The sequence below is a fragment of the Strix aluco genome, chromosome 1, assembly GCF_031877795.1.
Source record: "Strix aluco isolate bStrAlu1 chromosome 1, bStrAlu1.hap1, whole genome shotgun sequence".
Lineage (NCBI taxonomy): Eukaryota > Metazoa > Chordata > Aves > Strigiformes > Strigidae > Strix > Strix aluco.
Window position 1 is genome coordinate 142,233,797 of NC_133931.1, and position 24,878 is coordinate 142,258,674.

The window sequence follows — 24,878 nt, forward strand, 5'->3', positions numbered from 1 at the left end:
GTGGGGCCGTTGGCGCCAGAACCGGCCGGATCCGGCCGGCGCTCACCTGCCCCCCGCGCTCCCCCTCCGGTTCGTCTCCCGCTCGGGGCGGCGCATGTTAAATTATTACTTTTAAAGCACATACATTTTTTTTGCTCCCCCCTGAGGACGGGGACGGGCTTTTTTCCCCTCAAGATTTTAAGATCTCCCCCCAGCTCCTTCCCCCCGCCTCCAGCCAACTCCCACCTCCCCTGAGGGGAGGCGGGCGGCCGCCGCTGTACCTGGCGCCCTCTGCCCGGGGAGGAGCGCGCCGCGCTGCGCCGACCCCAGCGGCACCGACACGGGCACCGGCCGCCGAGCAGGTGGGCGCGGAGCGGGCGCAGCGCTGGGGTTGGGGGTGCCCGGTGCCTCCGACCCGCCCCGCCGCCCCAGTCAGCCGGCGGCGCCGGGGTCTGGGGCGAGGCGGCCGCCTCCCCTCCCCTCGCCGCTGGGGCCGGGGGCCGCGGCGGGCGAGGCGGCCCGAGGGCCGGAGCTCCCCCCGCGCCGGCGGGGGCCGAGACAACTCAGCGGAGAAACTTGCTGCCGCGGCTCGTTACGGGCCCCGCGGGAGCGGCCGGGCACCGCCGCGCCCCCGGCCCGCTCCCCCCGGCCCCGCGGGCAGCGGCCGGCCGGCGAGCCTGGGAGGGCACGGGGGCGCCGGGGGTCCCCAGGCCTTTGGGAGGTGGCTGCTCACAGCGGTGGAGGAAGCGTAGCTGCACCTTAGGTCCAGGCTTTGCGTAGTGCTGCTGCTCTTCTGTTTTTCCAAGGAAAGGAAAACGGGCTGTTCTCAAGCGACAGTGGATAGGAGGAACTTTTTTCCTAGTTCTTGCCCTTGAAATAGATGTGCTGGGATAGGTCTGCTGAGAAGAAGGGGGGTGAGTAGCAGTCAAAGCTACTGTGTATGAAATGCTTATCCCCTATTAGCAGGGGGAATGCTGGAGAAGTGTTGGAAAGAAGCTCTTAAAAGTTCAAAAATAATTAGCACGGGTAAAAATGAGGCTAAAATCTGTCACATGCATCAGCCTGTTTGCACTAATACAGAGCGACAGGAAATGTGTTGGTAGAGGGTAGCTAGAAGGGCTTTTGTTATTTATTCTTAGGATATGCTTGGAGTTTGCAAGGGCATAGCAGCCGTAGGTTATGACACAGCCTGTGCAGGGAGGAGTGGAGGAAGGGTGTGCTTGTGTCGGTCACAAAGTTCAGTTCTAGGAGTAGGAAGGACACAGTAGGCCAGTGTGCCTTTTATTTTTTTTTTGTTTGTTACTGAAAGTGGAATATTAGTAAGGGAGTTTTCTGAAAGGTAGCAAAATAAATCTGATTTGGGAGAGAAGACACTGAGATACAAAGGTTGATGATTTCAACACAGAATTGTCTTGGGACAGTCTGGATTTATGGGCTAAAATTTGAAAGTGCTTCTGCTGGTTCAGAGAGTGAAATATTGCTGAAATTGTGACAACAGTGATACCTGTTATGCATTCTGCATGAATCGAACCGTTGAACTGCTTCCTGATTCAGTCAGTATTTTCTGTTTCTCCATCTGTATGTGCAGCACAAACTCCTGTTTATTTAAGAATGCGTGTTTGTATAATCATTAATAAAGTCTTCGGTTTGCATCCTTTGTACTGAAAGAAGAGACCTAAGGAAGATGATCAAGGAAATGAATACAGCTTTATTCTGTGATGGCAGTCCGAGCTGGGGCACTTGATAGGTGTGTGTGCGTGAGGATGGTTCCTGTTCACTGCGTGGACCTGTGACCCAAAACAGTGTTCTGGCTGGAATGTGCAGGCGGTGCAGACACTGCTGCCACCCACGGCTCGTAAGAGACATTACCCAGCGTGAGGTGGAGAGATTGAGTGCTTTGCTGTCACTTACCAGCTTCCATGTACAAGGTAACATACAAGAAGCTCAGTGTGGGACCCTTAAAGAGGTTTGTGTAAGTGTATTTTGTTTCACTGATAGAATGCTGTGGATGTTTTGCTGTAGATGATGATGACAAAATGTGGGTTAGACTCATGACCAGAAAGAAATTCTGTGAGAGTTGATTCTTTGCCTGTAGAAGATCCTGGTCAAGAAATGGGGCTTAGCAACCGACATGCAACCCCTCTTGATGTTATTAAACATTTTTAAGTGTTATCTACAACATCTTATTAAGATTGAGGCTAAGTGGCATACAAAATTGCACAAAAGTGCCAGTGCCTGTACCAGCTCAGTATGAAACTTGATTTTTTTAAAAAAATCAAGGATATACATTCTGTGAAGACAAGGGTGTATAAATAGTTTGATCAGCTTTGCATACAGAATTTGGTTGCTTAGGGGCAGATGCAAAGCTTAATTCATTAGCTGCGGTGCTCAAGTCACTGCTGGTTTGGATCTCTTCCTGAAAATGGTTGAGGTGCACTTAAGATTCTGATTCTGTGATTGTACTGCACTGGAAAGAGAAACATATGACTGTATTTATCAAATCATATAGTATAACACAAAGCAACTCCCTCCTTTTTCCTCTCTCCCCATCAGTACCTCCAAAAGGAAATAGAAATAAAGATCCTGTAACATCTCAATTTCTGTTACTGCAGTACATCAGGAAGGGCCATGCTAAGATTGTGTACGTAATGGCTACTAAATCTGAATTTGCAGAAAGTATTTAGGGAACTTTCTTTTAAACAGTAAATCAAAACATAGCAGTGTCACATCTCAGTAATCACACCATAAAAGTCAGTAGTGTTTGCTGAATATCTTAACAGAACAGAGCATAGATCCTAATAGATGATGCTCTTTATACTTAATAATTTTCATGGTTGCTGAGGTCAGTATTTTGGGAAATTCATTGTCCTCTGAAAAGAAGACCTTGAACTGAAAACAGTATCTTAGTCATAACAAATAGAAAAATATTTGCATCTTTTAAGAGATAGACATTAAAAGCTTCAAAGTTGAATAACATGATTCACTGTTTTATATTCTATCTAAAATAAATATTAACTGATATTAAGTATTGAATAGTTTCATATTAATATTTTAAAATACTCTAGCTCCAAAGAGAAACAGAGCAGTGAAAAGATTGTCATCAAATTTATTTGCATGGTTGTTAGTCATAGCTCACCCATAAGAATTACATGATTTTTCAGAAGCATCTGCTTCTGTGAAAGCTTTTCTTCTCTGTGCTCAGTGACTGGGACAAGCTCTGTTCAGTTATCAAAAGTAGGTGAGACTGGACTAGCTCAATTCACCTCTCTTACCCTTAACTTCCGTAAGTTACAGATCCTGGATCTGTGTGAGCATCTGCTGCATTATTATGTGGGTATTTTATGCCATTCATTTTAAGGTCTAATAAGATGCAAAGTTGAAGTAGATTATTGCTTTGGGAGAATGATACTAGGCTCTGTTGTGCCAGAATAAAGATTCCTGGCTTCTTCAGAGTATATGTAAAAATAATATCTCAAGAAACATAATAATCAACTATAATATCCAGTAAATTCTTTTATCTGAAAGTCTTCAGTACTCACACTGAGTTACTAGTGACTGCTGTGCAGTTTTGTGGTATAGCTTTCTGGAATGCCTTTACCACTGTTCTTACAGATCTTCCTCAATTAGTCTGTGCTCTTGTACAAAGTAGTTACTCTTTCTGAAAGACCGAAGCTTTCTGAAAATTGTCTTATAGTAGCAAAACCTTAGTTGGACTTCACAGTTGCTTTTTCATCTGTGGTCATTCTGCTTCAGGGTTATCCAGTGACTTCATAGCCAGGATGAACAGCGATATAAACAGTGCTGTGTTTGCAAACAAAAAATGTCTTGGGGGCTTCCAAATAGGAGAGAAAAAGACAATTTTGTCTAAAAATACTATTATTTTGAATATGCCCACCTTAATTTGACTTCTGAGCATCATTGAGTGGACTCATTCAGTATTACACATGACAGCTGTAAAGCTGCCTTTGGATTGCTTTGAAAGTATGTGAAACAACAAAAGAATTTTCATAAGTTGTGAAAAGTGTGTTTTCATGCCTTGGTAATTCAGACAACAGCTGAAATGGATTTCCTTAAGACTACCAGAAATATCTCTCTCTCAAATAAGATCATGTATGGGGAGCCTGATTCTTCTTTGCATTGACCCTGTGTCATCTTTCACCACTGTTATGAATAGATATGTAACCCTTTGTGATGAGAAGGGTATCATTTTCTAGCCAGCCCAGGCAGAGGAGAGCAATGTAACAGCTGTACTGTAGCTACAGTACAAGTGATAATACAAAGTGAAAAGCAGAGGAAAGCTGGAGCAAAGGTCCCCCCACAAGGTAAAGTTCACTAAACATAACAGAAAATTCAGCATGAAAGTGCTTGCTCAGTCTTGACACTGCTCTTAGAGATGTCTAAGAAAGCTACCTCCTGTGTCTTCTCTGCAGCTTCTGTGTAACAGATATGCTATATCTTTTGTTTACACTGCTGACAACTGCAATGTCTGCCTTGATAAATTAACATGTTGGCTAGAAATTACAGTGCTTCTGCTTGATTCGTAAGATAGGGGTAGAATGCTTCCTTCTCAATGACAAAGTGAATGAATAGGTTTAGAGATAGTAACCCCTTTGTGTTGGTCCCTTTCATGATCTGTATACAGGTCTGTAAATGACTGCTGTACCATTTAACTTTTTCTAGTTACTATATCATGTTTTACTCTCTTCATTATAAGTAACAAAAAAGGAAAAAAGAGAAGAGCAGTATATGGTACTGGACCACAAGGAAGGTCTTGGGATCTTTTGTTCCTCCTTTGTATCCTCTTGCTTTCCTAACTGGCATAGTTTTGTGCGCTGAAAGATGTATATGCACCAGCGCTACTGGCTGCATATAAAATAGTCCCGGCAGGTTTTGGGCTTGTGTCCAAGTCAGTTACACTTTTGTTGTATGCTAAAGAAGAAAAATAACACTATATCTGTACAAAGTCTAGAGATCTGCTGTGTTGGTTGAGTAGACACATAAAGAAAATCATGAGGCGCAGAAAAGGCAAGCCAGGCGTACATGTCAGGAAAACAGAGGGTTTTTTTAGCAACTTATTTTCAGAGGGAATGTTTGCTCCTCTTGGGGATGTATGAATCACTGCAAAAATATCTGTCAAATTCTGCCTAGGATTTGGACAGAAAGTTGCTTTAATTGATCAGTGGTGTGAGTGCAAACAGCTTCACGCACGTTAGTGATGTTATTCATGTTGCTGCAACTTGTACTTGCTTGAGTATCTTCAAAATTAAACCCTAAAGAACTGACCTCACTTGTACTGAAAACAAAGGAAAATTTAGCATAAAAAATAACAAGGGATGACTTAGTTCCTAAATTAGTAAATTGACAGAGGGGGTGGAGACTATCTCTGTAGTTCACCGTGTGAGTGACAGATGTGGGGTCCAAGAGGGCATTTAATGCAGAATGAAAGCCTTTTTTAGCCTTGAAATGACTAAGTAGCAAGGAAATTATGCAAAAGCGGATTGTACAAAATATTCTTGGATCAAGTGATCATGAGTTTACATTGACTTAACAGTAGGATAAATGATGCAGTGCCATGTGGGGATACTTGAGCTTGCTCTGAACAAGCTGTACCAGGAGCTGCAAAGGCCAGTATAGCTGCAGAATGTGTGTACTGTGGTTGCTTTGCTGCTTTCCTCTGCCCAGACAGCTTTACCTGGTTGTTTTTCTCCGAAATTTCGGTCTTGTATGCTGTCCGTCATGTGAGGCTTTGTACACTGGCACTAATACTTACCAGCTCTAGTCGGGATATATCTCCTGGTACCTCCTAGAATCACATTTCTTTTTTTCAGAGCCAAATCAGCCTAGTTCGGCATTTCCTTTGTTTTTCTCAGTACTAGCAATCAGTGCTGAGCCTCTAGTATCATGCAGAGCTACTTACTTTTGCTCCATATGCAGTGTTTCTTTCCTCAGGGCAGACAACTCTGCCTTTTAAATGAATTGTCTCCGTTTGTCTTGCCTTGTGTCAGCAGCAGGCAACAGGTGAGGTGAATGGTGAAAAGAGCAAAGAAAAAAGAAAGTGGAGAGGGGGAATGGAGAGACCGGTAAACCACTAGAAAAGGAGATAAATTTTCACAGATGGAATTAAAGAAGGAGAAGGGCCAGATCCAGACTGCTAAAGTGAAAGCTGGGGTCCAAAACCAGCATAAAACTTGACACCAGAGTTGGTGGAAACGAACAAGTCCTCATCTTTCCCCTGCTTGGTCTGATGGTAGCAGATACTGGCTGCACTGGTCTTGGGAGCTGATTCTGGTCGCTGATTCCGATCTGCTTGTTTGAAGAAGGAAAATTGTAGAAAACCGCTTTTTTCCCATGTGTCTATGATAGACACAACTTCAAAAAAATCTTCTATTGCCAGTTAATCCCTAGGATTACTTTCCTTCTTCAGCAGGCAGCAAAGTAGTTGACTGTTTTTGGATTCCTAGTGTCCATTGCTTATTCCACGTGTATGTATCAATCACACTGTCCTCTCTGAATATAATGACTTTCACAAACAATTGCAACTGAAGTCCTTTAATAAGTCAAAGGGCTGAATTACAGTTTAATAAAGCTCATATTGTTTCTTTGGAGAACTTTGTTTTACTAGCAATTCAGAACTAGGCCTACAAATCAAAACATCTTTTTGTCAAGAACTTTTTTTGTTGCAGTTGCAAATGACTTTGTGATTTGTTGTTCATTGTACAAAGTGAAATCGTTGTCCTGAGTAAATGGATATGTTGGAGCCAGATATTTTGTCCATTGCCTTTAAAAGCAGCTAACAGTTTTCTGTCCAAGAAAGCATCTTTACACTTTTATGCACATCGGAAGTTTTATAAATATATGAGCTATGACACTTAAGAGGCAATAAGAACACTTTGCATTTTATTTTTTCAGAACAGTGAATGAGTTAAAATACTAGAAATGCGATATTATGGTAGTGTAGTGAGGCTTCCTTAATAACAGAGGGGTTTACATACCTTTTACTTAGAACTATGGAAGCCTTACCCTGGTGTAAAAAACATCTAAGATGACATTAGCAACTATGTAATTGAAATGGAGCAGCAGTTTCAACAGGACTGACAGATAAGAGCATAAAAGTAAGAATGTATAAGCATGTTCAGAAGTTGTAGTTTAATTTGTCAGGACATTAGGACTAGCATTTTTACCACTGGAAATAGATTTGGAAGGGAAATTTAGTAATCACAGCTTCACTGAAAACCAAGATCAAAGCTTCCCATTCTTCCTTTGAGGTGAGGATTTCTCTGGAAGCTTATTCCTGCCAGTGACCAGATCACACATTTTACACCCCTTATGAAAGGCAATTCTTACAGCATACAGTGTCCACAACCCGTGCTGGGGATGATACTGATACTGTATTGTAGGGAAGAATGGCTCATGTTGAATTGCCAGATTTATTTTCCTTGCATTGCCAGTATTAGACTGTGTTTCTTAAACTGGTAGATATCAGCCTGACGTGGCATGCATACAGGTTTCTATAAATTTATATTTTCAAAATGGAAAGCTGTGAAAATAGGATCTCTGATGAAACATCATGTGGTTGAAAGTGAAAATTTTAGAATTGAGACATGGATTTTGAAAGTCCTGTAGTCTTCTGATACCCACGTTTGCAAATTTTTTTCCTTTGACTGGCATTTGAAAACAGACATTTGTTGAGCTGTGTATAGCAAATATAAAAAAGCAAGATGCTGAATAGTGCCTTGTTTGGGGTTTCTATTTTGATGCTAGCTACTTAACTGGAAAGCAAAACTTTCTTCTGTTAGAGGAGCTGATTAAACAGCTTGAGGAATTTCTTTGGTGGAAGTCATTCTGTGTAAAGGTATACTTTTCAAATATCTATATTTATTTACTATCATTCATACAATATATGAATAACTATAAATATATTATTTATAATTATGTGAAAACAAACAATTTCATTCTCTGCAGAGACCGCAAAACTTGCAAGTGTTAACTTGAAACATCGGATTGCCTCTACTAAGAGAGCTCAAGTGCTGTTCACACTGAAACTCTTAAGGAGTATAAAAGTAAACAGTTGTCTTCAGAATGTGGCAGTGACCTTGAACTTTCACTGAGCTGCACTTTATTTAGCTTAGGCCAATGATTAACTTTGCTAATGACTGTATATCGAATTCACCATTGTTTGGCGAATATCTGTGAGAGTGAATATATCTGGCAGTGAAATAGGCCATGTCTGTCTTTGTGTGGATGATACAGTATATTTCAGGGAAACCCTTTGTATAAATGCTTTCCTTTGCAAAGTTATGTCTTTGTGAAAGTCCTAATTGCTTCTAATTTACCTCATTTGTCTTTGGACTCCTTAACTTCAGGTTAACACTACAGTAGGCATAATATATTTCTTCTTATGTGTTGTTCTTTTCTCTTACTCACTATTTAAAAGAGGATGGCAAATTCTCTTATTCTGCTCCCTTACAGCAATTAGTCTTCTATGGCAGATCCCCATGGAGCAGAGGAAGCTACACCCTGAAATAGTCATGTATAGGGACGTGAAGTCATCTGCACAGCTTTGCCTCTGACAGGAGGTTTGTCAAGACATAGCACTTTAATTTCTAGCTTCAGGACCATAGGAAACCCAGCAGAGATCTGCCCACAGCACACATGGAAGCAAGGCGTCTTCAAATTCCTGTTAACTATGCTAGGTCAGCCCTGGCCAGTTTGTTGCAGTGTTACGAGGCTCCTGACAAAATAAGAGTCATGCTGTTTTTTCAGGCAGAAAGGGGATGCAGCCCTTAGCTGGATCAAGCCTGGTGGAAATAGTCCAAGCTGGGGAGAACTTATGTTCCTTGGCTTAAATGCAGAATACTGTTACATGCTGTGAAACAATCCCACAGACCCTGTGCAGACAAATGCTGCTTAAGAGTGTTTCATCAGATATTAAATGGAGGAAGAGCCTTCAAGGTTTGTCCATTTCAATGGAATTGAAAAAGCCAGATTCTGCCTTTAGTTGCAGTGATGTAAAAGGCGACTGAGAGCAGAAATTTCTCTCAAGTTGTATACAGTCCAGGTACTGCCTGTGGAAATGGTGAAAGACTAGAGTTTTCTTAGTCAGCTGTAGAAATATACCTGTGAATATTTTAAAATATGTATGGTAAGATGGCTATGTATATGAGTGTTTGCCTTTCTTCTGTAAAAGAAGCTTATAACAGTTTGACACTTCTGCACTGCACACAAATCTCTCAAACACAGCAGAGACTATCAAGTTGTTTGTGGACAGGGTTATTTTGCAGAGGAGAAAGAGACTGTGAGGATACTCAGAGGCTCTACCTTGATTCTTGTTTTGGTCTCTAAACGCAAAAAGTCATTCACAATGAAAACAGTAGAAAGAAATGCAGCATGTGATGCTTAAAAATTACATGGTTTGATTCTGTTATAATTAAAATCTAAACTGGTTTGTTCCAAACAGAAGCTTATTCCAGGTCGTTTCCAGTTGTGTGATAGTGACAGCAGAAAAATTGATCTGTGTAACACACATCTACTCTTCTCTGGTTTTAATCTTCTCTGCCTCTACGTGTGTTGTACTGTCTTTAAAAGGTTCTGTGGTGTGCTTGTACCAGTGATTTCAGCTGTTCTTCAGTGATGTTTGACAGGAGCAAATGGGGGCACAATTAGGCTCATTGTCTACTTTTCAGATAATGAAAGTTGAGCAGATGCTTATTGATGCTGGTTTTCCTGTGTAATTTTGAAATTCTTTTAGCTTTCTGTTAAAATATAAGGAATTAAAAGCTGTAACTTGGAACAGTATAGTTAATGGAGAAATCATATTTGATTATATAAAAGCTGATTAAAAGTTAAAAATGGAATTTGTGGTCTACTTTTTTTTTCTTCAGTTTTTAACCAAGAAAACAAGACCAGTATTTTAGATAAGCTTTCCTGCACACATTTGAAATGTCTACCCCAGCCTTCACTTTGAAGCAAAAAAATCTGTAAAGTTCCCCAAAGCTGAATTATCTACTTCAGAGCACGCAGTTGCAGTGATTGCAAATCCAGTAGTAACGAATCAGTTATTTTGCAGTCCTTTCTCCAAATTGATTAAAAGGGTTGCATTTTCAATTCTAACCATGTTGTTCTGTATTAATGACTATACCACGTAAAGACCTCAGGACTATAGCCATTTAAAAAAAAAAAAAGCTACTAGTTCAGAAATATTTTTGTGTATAAGTGCATATTATGTGCATTTAAGTAATTGTGACTTTTTCCTCTGTCTTTTCCCCTTCTAGATATTATTCTAAATTGAAGGTACAGCTGTTTCATACCTTCCCTTTCCACGATGGGTGAAGGTATTTTAGCATAGTCTTTGCAGACAGACCTGTGGTGGTTCTGCTGAGTGTCAGTGTGGCAGGAGACGTGTGAGCTGCTGTCCAAAACCCGCGTTGTTTCTTAATGTGGCTCTGTGCTCCCAGCAGGACTTTGGCTTAGTGTGAGCCCAGCACTGTGGCAGTGACACTTTAGAAGGAGACCTTTGGGAAGCACTTGGATCAGAGCTTGTGTACATCTGTTAGCTGGGCAAGGTGAGACCAAATCTACATAAAAGCTTAGGCAGAGGTATCAAGTTTCCCACAGATGAGTTCAGCACAGGACTGAGAGCAGTCCATGAAGAAGAAAGATCTGCACCAACTGTCTTGTCTGACACTTCAAAATGAAAGTCTGGGTGAAGAGTTTATTTGGGCCTTCAAGAAATTTGGAGCTTGAATTCTGTGTTGATGACTGCACTGTGGTTCTTAAACCCAGCTACTATTCAAGCAAGCAGTGTGAGAAGTAAGGAACAATCTGTGACATCTGAAATTACCAGTTTTAGAATTACCCTTACCAAGAGAACAAAAAAAAGACCAATTATTTTGAGCTCAGAGAGCAATAATAATGTTCACTGACTGATGGGATGACTTGTGAGAAGTAAAACAGCTCAAAAAGCATAACTAGTCCTTGTAAATGTATTTCTGATTTGTAATTCTTCTATTTCACAAAGCTGCTGCCAGGGAGTAGGAGAAACTTTTGCTTGGTACAAGGTAGAGTGATCTGCAGTGGAGTGCAAATGGGATCAACTAAGAAAAGGAGAAATTAGGCTGAGCGTCAGGCAATCTGAACAATGACAGTTATTTGACTGTGAAAGAGCTTCCCAAGGGAAATAATACAAGCCACGTTATTTGGGACACCTAAAATTAGACTTCAGAAAGCCCTAAAAAAAAGGTACAACCTTTCTTTGGTAGGGAGGTGGACTAGAAAAGGCAGGGTGTGGGATTTTCCTTTTTTTGCAATAAATTCTGCAATTGTTGGGCCTGATTCTGTTCTGAGTTGGAAGTCAAGGGAAGATTTACATTACTTTTTGCATGAGAAAACAGGCTAAACACACAGGCTTCTCCCCTCCACCTATTGCCAGCTTTTTAAACTGTATGTTTTTATTTCTGTCCCTCAGGGTTAGTTCAGACCCCTCTCTTCAATTATAAATATGTATATTTAGAGGAGAGGAGAAAGGACATGTGTGCCTTAAGGATCCTTTGTGACATTTCCCTGTTGTCTGGCTCTTAATGGGCACTAGAACTGATCAACGCGATAATCCTTTTTTGTTTTTAATTCAGAATTTATTTAGCTTGTCATGTGCAAATACATAACCCTGGCACATTCTGAAGCTATTGTCTGAAATTGCCATGTTTTAACTAGCAGCTTAATGGGGGCGGAGGGAAGAGGCAAATGAAATACAGCCTTTAACCAAGGAGTAGAGGCCTCCAAGTAACATGTGTTGATATACTGAAAGTGTTGCAGTCTTCTCCATAATTTTCTTTAAATACAAACCACGTAAGTGAGATAGGTGCAGTAATACAAAAGAAGTTCTCATAGCCAGTTCTACATATTAAAATGTGCAGTTATAGCTAAATTTCAAGAGCCAATTTCTTTTATTAAAAGTTTGAAGATGCCTACCTTTATCTACATACAGTCCTTCTTTGCTGTCAGTGTCTGCTTGCATGAATGACAGCACTTCTTCCAAAGTCTGCTTGAACAAATAGAGCCCTTATGTGGAAAATGGTTCTTCACTGTGTAGGGATTAGATGTGATCACCTTCACACTGCAATAGTACTGGTATGAAAAAACATGAATTCGTCTGTGTGCACAAAAGCACGCTAAGGTCAGGACATCAAGCCTCTGAATTTGTGATGAGACAAAGGAAGGCACATACATGGAATTTTCTGAAAGATAGTTCATCTGTAGAGGATTTGAAACAGCATGAGACAAAAGCTATAGGGCATCTCTGGTATTTCATTCAAGGGCTGTGGGTTATAGCCCCCTGAGATGCAGTCTTCTCCTCTGTCACCAGACAAGAGGATTCAGGATAGGGGAGTGGGATACATGGTGAAGTGAACGCTTCCTCTGCACTGAATTTTGAGTTGTAGATGGCCACACAGTTTCTGGTCCTGGAACTTAGGCTGCATCACTTGGAGGAGCAGGTACAGGGACTGGTGAGAGGGGCAGCTAGAAAAGTAATCTGATTGCACTTCAGATTGTGACTTCTGAATACCAAGAGCCAGTTCCCATTTCCTTTCTCCCACTGCTGCTCGCCTCCAGTGTGCTTTACCTCCTGCTGCCATGCACATGGTCTGCCACAGAAGCGTGGGTTGTATTTTTTTCTAATTTGACTAAGAGCATATTTCCCAATCTAAATCCTTAATGAAGACAAAAGGCCTGTATTGCAGGGTAGGAAGATACTAACCCGAAACATATTATTAGCAGGGAAGACTCATTCTCCTTATGTCCGTGTTTTTGAATGACTTAATTGAGGAAAAGAGATATCTTCTGATAATAGCTTTTTGCATAGGGCAACAATGAGGGTGGAATGGTGGAGATGCTGTGATGCTGGCTTTCTTGGAAAGCTTCATTAAGCCATTATTAAAGTGATTGTAATCATTTCTGTTACAGACCCAGAGTGCTTTGATATGCTAGTCCTGTACATAGCGATCTCGCAAGGGAGAAAACAAGTGTTGCAGAGGCTCTGCATGTTTAATTTTTGATCGATCTCCCATCAAGTATTTTACAAGATACAGCAGAAGGAAGATACTCAGTTATTATCTGGATATTGTTCATGTACACTAGGTAGGAAGTGGACAAGGCTGCACGTACGTTTTAACTCTGTTGCCTCTTCTAATCTATCCCTAACAAAACAGTTAAGTATTCCCCTAAAGACTGTAACTTGCCTCATTTCTGTCTTGTTTTCCCTCCTGAAGTTCTCCAGATTTAACTGTCTCATCCCTCCTGCTTACACAGATGATACTTCAATTACTTGAACAAAAGATTTCAGACAGCTGGAAAAGTATGGAGTGCCTGCTTTTATAAAAAGAAGGGAGGGGTGAGAGGAATAGGGCTTGGGAATTGTGGTCCTTTCAACTTAACATCAATTTCTAGGAAAACAGCAAAATGAGTATAATGATTCTAAATGCTTAGAGGAGACAGGAAAACAAATTATCATCTACAGAGATGTATAAAGAGCAAATGTGTCAAATCAGTGTAATTTCCTGCTGAGATAAAGCCTTACAGAAAGGACAGAAATAGTGAATGTCATATTTTATGTTATTGTAGGGCTTTTGACACTGTTTCACATGATGTTGTGAAGAGTCTCAGAAGACAGCCATGACATGATGGACATAAAACTAGATGTAAAGCCTCATCCGGAACATTTATCCAAGAGTCACTATCAAAATAAAAGAAGTTATCAAGTATGGCTTGCAGAGGGCTCTCTTTGGCACTGCCTAGTACTTTCATTTGCAATTTTACTGATGAAATACAGGGGTTGCTTGTTAACTTTACAGATTACTTCAGATTGAGAGGGGATGAAGTCATGCCAGGGTCTGGGTTAAAGATGAAAGCTGGTAAGTGATGCACTGTCATTCTGCAGGAGAAATAAAAAAAAAAAGCATATAGCTTTTGTTGGAAGGTATAAATCTTTCTCGTCAGAGTATTACTAAAGAATTGTGAAAAGTTAACATTTAAAAATGGCAGGAAAAACACATGACTTTAATACTTGAAATATCTGGTCCTTATATGCTGTCATTTGGTAACAGAAGCTTTAATGTGTAGGATTATATCTTCGTTTATTATTCAATCACATCTTTTTTCTTTTTTCTTTTTCCAGTGAACCTTACAAAGTTCCTTACTCTGTCCTTAGCTTACTCTGGCTTAAAGTCAACAGAGTTTTTGTCCCAGCAGGAGTGTCTACGTGTAGTTGACTGTGATTTGTTCTCTGCAGAATTGCATTTCAGGGCTATGGGCTAGATTAAGGCAAGGCGTAATAGTTAAATCTGGACGGGAGGGCATCTATGCATTTGGTACTCATGGCACTTGTCCAGATCTGTGAGCTTGCTCTTTAGATGAATGTTGTCGTCAGATAACTATAACGAGGCTGTTCGTACTGTAGTTTTGGAAGCAGTGCACTATAAAAGTCTTCAGTCTGCTGAGAGCTAGAAATTTGGCTGATCTTCAGCTTACAGTGTATAAACACATTCCTCCTCTTTTTTTTTTTCTTTTTATTTTTCACACTCTTCTTTCTCCTCCCTTTCCTTCAAGGACATAGACTTTGGCTATATTTTTCATAACTGCGTGAAGCTAGAAATCTTAACGGATGCCTGTGCCACCGCCACCACCTCCTCCTCCACCGCCTCCACCACCTTCTGGAGGGCCCCCTCCACCACCGCCTCTGGTAAGATTGACTTTTCATCTCCATTAGCAAAAGCTTAGCTATAGTAGCCAGCTCAGAGCCCCTTAGAAATTTGGCATGGATATTCGTAGCAAATACCTGGGGCAGGTGCTTGTTTTGCTGGCTTTTGTTCTTCTGTTCGTTAGAGCAATAGTCTCCAAAGTAGGGTGTGCGAGATGATCCATTGGGGTGTGGGAAGAAAATATTAGAACTTCATATATATGTATAATTTATAAATAAATAAATTGGGGTGCACGCTCAAAAATTTTTTTACCGCTGAGGTTGCGGGATCAAAAAGTTTGAAGATGATTGCATTTGAGTGCATATGATGAGAATTTAGCATTTGTGAATACTTCTTCGGTCACAGGGAACTCATTTTTTATTGGTAATGTGCAGGTGGTAAGTGTTAATTTCTCCATCCTCTTTCTTACAGCTTCTATTAAGACTCACAGTGTTCAGCTGTAGGTGTTGCCCTTTCTAGCACGCGCCGTCTTCCTGGGGATACAGCACAATATGCTTTTATATATGTGCAGGAACAATTACTGCTTGTAACAGATCATTACTGTATGTGTCATGAAGTAGAACATGTGCCCTGCCAGCATTTTTGCAGTAAGAGAAGGATGCTCTGAGTGGAGTTCCAGGGTATTACATTTTCATACCATCACAATCCATTATTGTACCTATAGTAAAACATATTTAAGTAATTCCTTGTATTCTGCAATCGTTTGTTAATAGCCTGTTTCTGCACTGAAATTCTTAGACCATTTTTGAAAGTGAAAGCTGGTATGGTTGTGTTCAAGACATAAAATCTCTCCTGACTTTTTTTCATATATTTTTCTGTCACTGCTGTACTTATTTGCAGTGTATGTTAGTCCCTGTAGCAAAACAGTACATGGTACTTCAAATGTGCTTCAATTTGTTGGTTTGGGTTTTTTTTTTTAAGAACTTTGTTTCTCCCTTGCATTTCCTGACATCTCTGCCTGTTTTGCTTCCATGAAGGTCTGTTGATTTTGTTTGATAATGTCCTTTACGTTATCTTCTTCCAGAAGGAGGTTTCATTGCATGCTCTTCTGCTATTTTGCAGGCTGAACCATTTTGTAAAACTGTCCGTGAATTGTGGAGATAAAGAGGAGGAAGATAAAGACAGGACATGAAATAAACAGTCCTTGATTCCTTTTATCATTCTGTTTTAACTTTGGGCACCATAAGCAGGGTTTTCAGTTAGCAGCTCTTCTGGGTTGGTACACAGCCTATAGTTAGATACTGAAATAAGTGGGCTGAATTTTGTGAGCAACTTAATGCCCGTAAATGCAATTAAAGTCAACAGAAGCTGCAAGTGTTCTTATCCTAATAAATTTAGCTCAGTAAAGTATCTGGAGACATTTTTAGACTCCTCTAACATACGCCAATTGTAAATGACTTGAGAAAGCTAAGAGGAAAATGCCTTGAGAAAGCTAAGAGGACCCCTGAGGACCTGTATGAACAAGTTTGGGGTTTTTTGTTTCCCCTCCTTTTCTGATAACTAAAACCACTACTATGATAGGGTTTTGATACGAAAAGATTCATACTGTATTTCCATATTTTAGTTAGATCATTCTATTTCAAATGTGATCTTCTGTGTGTAAGACATACAGAATTTAGGGTCAGTTTTATCTTGGTGATATGATACAAACTAAATGTATTTCTAATTGATGTCTGATATTGAAGTCTTCCTTTTAATAAGTGCTGACACGAAAAAGAGCACATAAACCAACATAAAAAATTAGTAAAATAACATGGCAGAACATTGTTTTTTCTGTAACAGCAAAAGGATTTTTCCCTGTCAAAACTGATTGAGAGAGGGCTAACTTTGAAAGGATCTGTAGTCTGCCTGGTGAGTTCAGCAGAAGCGCAGTGTAAGAGTCAGCTCTCCAAGTTGCTGCCAAGTTGCAGAGTAAAATCTTATAATTGGGGAATCCATGAAAACTTGCTGGGGACCCTATTTTCTCTTACTAGGAAGTTATTTTCTAGAAATTGGCATCTGTCTTTTACAGCTGCCGAACTGTCCAACTGTTGTTACAGCTGCTAAATCTGCAGTTGGAGGACAGAAGAAGAAAAAATTCTAACAGGCATGTAGCTTTAAGAAAAACCTTCAAAACAAGTAAGTTTTATTTGGCCAACACCTGGAAACATTCCAGAGTAAACGGCACTGTGATTTTTATTATACTGCTATAATTAAACTAGAGTTACATTTACATGTTAGCAATTAAAAGTTAGGTTTTAATTTTGCTATTGATATGCGGCGAGCAGCTAGTTTAACTTACTTGATTTATGTTAGAAGAGAAATGTCTGTGTGTAGGTTGAGGTTTTAGAATCCTGTCATTTTGCATGATGCCATTGCATGGGTACCATAGACTTGCCTTGCTTTTCTAATTATATGGATAATAGCCGTACTTTCCTCTTGCTTTCGTTTAGAGATTTTTAGCAAAAGTAGTCACCACATTATCTTTTTTTCTGCACATTTTCTTAGTGAACGTTATGAGCCATGGTCCCAAATGATTTTACAGTCCTTACTTCATTGAAATCCTAAGCACTGTTGGCACTTGACTTTTTTGTACTGTTAACTCCCTCTTAAGGCAGAAGAAAGTTAGGATCTTTCCTACTGTTTTCAAAGATTTCGGACTAGTAGATGTTCTGTAAGTACTTGTACTGAATTCTGCTCACAAAAGGTGTGGCAAGGCAGTACTAAAGTGATTGGGAGATGGTATTTAAGACATGCTGGGAGCCACCTGTGCCCAACAGCTGAAAAGCTACTGGCTGTTAGAACACTTAAAAGGAAACCAGGTGGATTTTTCAGGAGGGGATGGTAGGGTATCTGCAGTAGCAGATGTAGGTGGCTGAGTCAAAATGTAAATATAGCTTATTGGATTAATTGAGCATGTCTTCAAATGCCTGCCTTCTGGGGGTCATAGATAAAGATGAGAGGGATGAGGAGGTAGAATAAAATTGTGTCCCAATATATTTTCTGGCGCTGGCTTACAGAATTCAGATTTTTTCTCTTTCTGTTTTCCCTTCCACCCTAATAAAGGAAACTTAGAGAGGAGGCATTAGGATGGATGTTCTACAGCTCTTTCAATTTTATAGGCATATGTACATCATGTAAGATCTTTTTTTCGTAGGTTTTTGTTGTTGTTTTCTGGGGGGAGGGTGTTGGTTTGTTTTTTTTTTTTTTTTTTTTTTTTTTTAAAGCTTTCTGCTTGTGAAAAACTTCTTTTTATTCCCCCTCAATTTCTTTTACTTTTGCCTTTTAGTTTGGCATATGAGGCGTTCTGGTTAGTTTTGGTTTGTCATATTTCCTCAAGTAAGATACCACCAGTGAGACTGATTAAAAATTTTCTCTGCTGAATCTCCCAAGAGAAGATCAAGAGAGAATTTTGCTTTGATAAACCATGTTCCCTTTTTACGTGCAGTAAAGGCTGCTCAGTGCTGTGCAGTGTTTGTCTGTACATTTGAATTCCTAATGTTATGATCAGTCATCTCCTATTAGTATTGAAGGAAGTGTGGATGTGTAGCAGCCCTGCTGGGTTGTGCCTTATTCAGAGAAGATGTTTGTTTAATGATTCATATGTTTGTGGAGTTCAAGAAAATACTTCTGTTCTCTTTAGAACTGTTATTACTAAAGTCTTAGCATAGAAATTAACCCCCAAAATCACAATGGATCAGACGATTAAAGCCAGTAAAGTAGTACTGGAGTTTATGTGCCTTATTGGCATACTAAAATGTAGGAGAGCAGGAAAAGAAAGGAATATGCTTACTTTGGTGAGAGAAATGTGAAACTTGAAATAATGCTGAATGCTAGAGCGGCATGTAGATTAATCTTAATGAATACCTCACTCTTTAGTTTAAAAAAAAAAAAAAAGGAATACAATTTCTGTTGTAGGTAAACATGTGTCAGTGTTTACCAAGTTTGTTATTCTGACCTTATTTTCTACTCTTGTAATAAAAAACTTAGAAAAGCAATTCCTCATGATATAACACTGTATCATTTACACAGAGGAAACATTTCCAAGGTTAAGAAAACCATCAGCTGATAGTTTTCCTTGGGGGTTGGCTTTTCCCCTCCTTCTTGCAGTTGTCAGAGCACAAACCTTGTTGAACTGTTTCTTTCAACCTTCCCAAGAAATTCAGAGAGCTGCATTGCTTATCTGAAGTTGTGTGGGAGTTGGTTTTGCTCCTATGACATTTAGCACTACTGTTCTTTGAAAAGAGAAAAACAACGTATGTAAAACAGCTTGGCTGAAGATAATGATGATTTATGGTATTTTGATTTGGTCTTACCAAATATGAGAGAATGTGCGCATGTAAGTGTGTGTACGCATAAATGTGTGTGGGTGCTTGCTAATTATTTACTGTAAAAATTAAGGTAATTTCTCAAGTTTTCATTTAGACCTCTAGACATGCAAGCATAACACTGAAAGAACAGAATCATGCATAGTGCCAATTACAAAATATGTAGGAATGTGTTTATTAAAATTTTATGCGAGCTGTGAGTAAGATGATATTTAGTACTTTGTCATGAAGTCCCTAGGTCAGAAGATACGAAATCATGATGTTTATTGCTGATAGGTAAAACATACCAGAGTGAGGGAGAGTGCAGGCTTGGTAATCTTGTTGATGACTGGCCATCATACAGACTGTGCTAAGGACTGGGCAAAGTGCAGCTGAAAATTTTGAGAATGCTTTGTTCCAGCCAAAACAAAGGAAACTGATTTATAGTGTTTTAATAATGTATCACCTCTCACACCAGTCTGCTTTCATAAAGAAGTGAGAGGCAATTATGTAGAAAAGATGCTGTGTCTCTGTGTGGTTTATTTCACTTAATTTTCAGATAGGGGAAAATGTGGGATTGCATAGCTATCTGGAAGTGTTGCTGCTGTAGTCTTCTACACTTTTAGTCAACAAATACAAAAGGGGTAAGTGGGAGCTGTGAAAGGCGGGGAAGATGTAAAGAAAGCAAATACTAGGTTGGCATTGCTCCTTGTGTTTCATCTGAACAGGGCGTGTACTGCATATATTCATATGTGCTAATCTTCTTGAATGCTTTACTTGAGATCTCTTAGGTCACCACTTCTAATGTATTTAGGTGGTGAGTTCTGTTTCGCAGGTTTCTTCATAATGTTGGTGTTGCACATGTCTGAATGGAATGGAAAGCATTTAAATATACTTTTCTTATTCTTGCTGTCTGATTTTCATTTGTATAATTTTCCATATAAAAGTATGAAAGTTGCAGTGTGTTGCGGAGGTACCAGCTGTACACGATCAAGCCCAGGTAACAGAAGCAGCCTAGCTGCAGAGAGCTGATAGGTTAATTTACCATTCTAATCACAGGATACTATTGCCCAGAAAAATCAGTACCCCATCTGTAGTGTATGCAGTGGCTACATATTACATTCCCTCTGTCAATTAATATTACACTTGTAGCCTTTTAATTAAAAGAGAACCCAGAACTATAGCAATACTTCAGTTGGACTTCTCTGCCTGGCTGGAAGGTGACATCGCAAGAAATGTTCGTTTCTCACTGTTCTCCTATTTGGGGCTGACCATAATTTTGCATAGATGCTAAAAGGCATTTCAGAGTGATCCGTAGCATCTACACAGGTAGCTGGGTAGAAGAAATGACCTAGAGTTCTTGGAACAGGGTGAGATTAAATTGTGATAGGTGTAGGTTGTCACATGTTGAATATTTTGTTATCACTACTCATAGTAGCCCTTGTCATTCTGGGGACCGTGCTGTGGTAGACAGAGAGAATAAACAGTGGTAGTGTCACCAGCTCCCATGGCCAGTGGTAGTGTCACCAGCTCCCATTTTCAGCCTTGTGCTGTTTGACATTTTCATTTCAATGCCAGGCCTCAAGTTTTCTTGTTTATGTAAGAATTTTCACTTCTGTTTTCACTGATGCAGAGGAAATCTTGGGAATTTGAATCCCAAAAATTTAGAAATCAGAAGGTGAAGTTCAAAATTATTTTTTGAAGCCAGTCTCAGGGTATTTTTGGTATCTGACTTGCAGTCTTTCTGAACTGCTGGGAAACACTTTTAGAGTAGTTTTGTTTTTATACTGCCTCCGTTTTAGTGGCTTTTGTTATTGCATATTTTATTTTAGTGAAAGCACAGCCAGAATTTATGTTTGAAATGTGGGTGTCAGAAAGTTAAATACCCACAGAAAAGCTAAATGGCTCGGCAAGTATGAATTATCATATTGATTCTGTTGCATTTTTGCATTCAGGTAGAGAAATTTAGCAACCCACACTGGAAAACTTTTAAGTACACCCTTGTTAATAAGCCCACTGCTCTGTTTGAACCAGGAGCAATTGAACCTTTAAGTATACAAGATTTTACATTGTCTGATGGAGTGATGCTAACATAAAATGAAGAGGGTTTTACTGGGTGCAGTGGCATTGGTTACTGGTGGTGTTTGAAATGAGCAGTGGAATATAGATGTAGAAGAGAGTAACTCCTGCTATGCTTTTTTTTAATTTTTTGTTCCCTGCCATTGTGTCTGCTGGTACGCTTCAAGCAGGTTGATGCTAGCACAGAGCAGGCACTGGGCTCTGCTGACACTGAAACACTTCATTATTTGGGACTCATGCCAGGACTAGGCGGTGGCTACAATGCTGGGAAGAGATCTGTAACAACTTTTGCTCAGTACTTCCCTTGCTAGAAGTTGAGGAACAAGGCTGGTGTAGACACAGCCTATCTAAGTACACACATTGCTCGATGACCTTTTCAACCCAGCAGGTTCAGATTGCAGAACTTCGTGTGATGGAGACTGAGATCATGGTTAATCGTTATTGAGCTGGGTGTAAATGGAATCGTGAAATGCTGGTCCTGTCATTCTGTTAAAACAATGACTTCATTAGCTGCCAGGAAGCTATTTGGCAGGTCCCCTCATGTGGGTTCCCTCAGAAAAGTTGGCTGGAGAGTGACCCCTCGCATGGGAAGCGTTTGAAGCTCAGCTTGCTAGAAGGCTGAGAGATTGCCGTGTTTACCCAGGTAGACCAAGTGCCAAGAATTAATTAGTTTCATTCTATGCTACACAGCAGAAACACAAGAAGCGGCTCTGATCTTACGATTGACTATGCAGGTGGAGTCTTGCACTGTGGTGAGGTTTCCCATAATTAAAAAGCTTTAAATCAGAGGTCAAGGCTCTATTGTGAATAGGTGGACCAAACTCGCACATACCAGATCTCACAAGCTTCTTTATAAACGAACAGTTTAAAATATTTAAAATAAAAGAAGTTGTGTGCTTTGTTGTTGAGACTTACTGGATTTTTTCTTAAGATGGAAGGGGGTGTTGTTTTGATTATTTTATTTTGCGTTTGACAGTGCGTGAGTGAAACCACACCTGATGCATATTTAAAGTAAATGCAAGAAGGATGACAATGTTTTTTTCTGTTATAGTTCTGTTTGTGACTTGCTAGAAACTGGGTTTATTTTACTATTTTAATAAGCCCCTGGTTTTTGTTGCAATTGCATTTCTCGGCACATTCCCGGGGGAGACATTAGCTGCTGGTTTGAGAATTCTTTGTAAAAGCAATGCTCTTGCCTGCTGGGCAAACTGCTTCTGCCGCAAATATAAAATCATGAATTCTTGGCACAATTCTAATCTACTAATAGTGGATTGATCTTGAGAAAACAAGTTCTTCTGGCATTTCAGATTTCATGCTGGGCTACAAATGTACAGATGACTTTTATAATCCTATGCTATGTCAAGGAAGACATACTGGCTAGTTTACGCTGAGATTTCTGGTCATCTTTCATATTCTACCTTGTTCTAAACCAACCTCATTCTTTTAATAAAAAGTTAAGACATTGTAGCTTGTTAGAACTTTCTGGCATCTTACTGTTGATGTTTTTTTCCTGTCAGTTATGTTTTGGAAAAGGATACAGTGTTTTAAGAGTTGAATTCACTTAAACACATTAGTCCTGATGGTTACAGGGATCTCCTTATGGAACACTTGTGGTCAGCAGCTTGTGGTTAAGTGGAAGGAAGTTACAGAATAAGTTGCCCACAAGCAGGTCTCCCCTGTTCTTAGTCTACTTTTTTTCATCATCAGTCTTCCCAGAAGGGTATTTTAGCAGGGTGTTGCCCCTTAAGGCCCATTACTCTATGTCTGTGCCCTTCAAGACTGTTGTGAGCACCAACCCTGTGCCTGGCTTTCCTTCAAAGGAGCAGGAGCTTTATGGCTGGATGCAGACCCAGTCATCATCTCTCCATCAGTGCTCTCCTACTTAGAGAGCTTTGCTATGCCATATGGGTGATGAGAACACTCATCGTCCTTCCTCAGATGATTTACCACCCCAAACAAGCTGTGTTTTCCTCTTGATATTCTTAGCCATCTCTGACATGACGCACGTACAGTGTTACACAGCTAGTTTCACCTTTATTGTCCTCTTTCCTGAATGATCCGTATTTGTCTGCGCCGGAATTCCGGTTACTGTTAATACAGGAATAATATTTGGGGGATTTTATTCTATTTCCAGTTGTTCAGGCTCTTCTTTGATGCTTTGCAGGTCCTTGAATTAAGGTTTAGATGTTTCAGTTGTCTCTCACTGTTGATGCATTGTTTCTTCAGCCAGACAGCACTGTCACATTACTGACTGCATTGCCTACACAACTGTTACTGGCTTTATGCTGTCTGTTGTTCTATGTGCTGGTCTTAATTGTCCATTGCCATGTTTGTAGACTTTTACATTTCTTAGTTTAAGTTTGGTCTCTGAATCATGTCAAGACTGCATGCCAGAGAAGGCCAGGACTGGCCCGGGAACTCTTGTTTTCATGAATGTGTGTCTATGATCAAGCATCCGTTTTCCTGGAGCTTTCTGTTAATCCTTCTTTATCTTCCTGCAACGTCTTTCCCTTCCTTAAAAGCCAATCCTGAGGTGCTGCATGCTGCATTGAAGATCTCTTGCTCAGACCATATCTGTGCAGGTTTGGCTGAGCAGGGCAGAGAAAAATAATAAGAAAGCAAGGTTTTGTTAAGGGGTGTCCTCAAACTCTTATTAAAATATATACTACGTATGCCTTCTGGCAGTATCTGTGCTTGATCTCTGCACTGAATCCTTTTTTTTGTCTGGGGGGAAGAATTGGGCATGGGAGAAGGAAGGGTGATTGTCACCAGATTCACAGAAGTAAATGAAATTGTCAGCAAAAGAGAGAGCTCTCTCTGCCCATAATGATATACTGCACGTCAAATTGATTGATTAATTTTTAATTTTATCATTATGTATCTCACCAAATAGGGATAAGCTAAATGTATTTTGACTTCTTTTTTTGGTTTATTGTTTATCTAGCTCAGATAAATAAATAGATTTTTTGCACAGCTTTTTTTCCCAATATTTCCTATAAAAAATGACCAGGAGAGGGAATCTACTGTGATGATACAATTCATTACATGTTTGGAGTATAAATACTCAATACTGTAAGTTCTCTGAAATAAAAGAGAATGTAGGGATAGAATGTTTGCATGGAATGGTGCTTTATTTTATTTTACTTATGGCTCCTACCTATTATAGAGCTGGAGTACTAGATCCTCTTTTCCCATCAGCTGATAGGCTTATTTTGAAACAAAAGTCCTCGACTGCCTGGCTACTGGATTGTCTAAAAGGCTGGAGGTACATTTGTGCTGCAACTGCCGTGTTTGTGAAGATCTACACTACCCTGAAGTATTTTTCAAATGCGGTAAAGAGCATGTTTAAAATCAGAGTAAATATAACCCATTTATGGGACAGTGTATGCATCCACTGTGACCTGAACCACCTGCCCAGAGTCCAGAGGATTTCCCCTTTTCTGTGTGCAGGGGTGCTCTTTAAAATCTGAAAGATAATAACTAGTACTACTATAAACTTTTTCAAATGCCTGGTGCCTTCTGCATTTACATCATTTTTGCATCTGAGCACGTATATCTCTTAAATATTTTAAGTATCATAGGAGCCCAGAGGGTAGGTCGATGCTCCCATCTGTCTTGCAAGATGTAAAGTGACTTTCCCAAGGTGATGCAAGTGTTGCAGCAGTAACGTACGCAGAAATGGAGCTCATTGCCATGGATTTGAGTCCATTTTCCTTAAAAAAAGTCTCTCGGCTCTTAATTTGTCTAATACAACCCAGTTTAGGGTATTAAGGTTATGATT

General features: G+C 40.0%; 1 protein-coding gene across 4 annotated transcripts in view; it reads left to right on the forward strand.

Annotated features, from left to right (window-relative positions):
* The first annotated feature begins 241 nt into the window (after nucleotides 1–241).
* WIPF3 (WAS/WASL interacting protein family member 3) overlaps nucleotides 242–24,878 on the forward strand; it is a 35,784-nt gene continuing 11,147 nt past the window's right edge. The window contains exons 1-2 of one of the 4 annotated variants that reach the window (XM_074838172.1): nucleotides 242–341; nucleotides 14,581–14,713. In XM_074838172.1, coding sequence (XP_074694273.1) covers nucleotides 14,636–14,713 — 78 coding nt within the window. In that variant the 5' untranslated portion in view covers nucleotides 242–341; nucleotides 14,581–14,635. Of the gene's footprint in view, nucleotides 342–1,893; nucleotides 1,952–13,640; nucleotides 13,734–13,806; nucleotides 13,887–14,580; nucleotides 14,714–24,878 lie in introns of those variants that run through there. The other 3 variants (XM_074838195.1, XM_074838180.1, XM_074838189.1) reach the window with 3 other exon arrangements.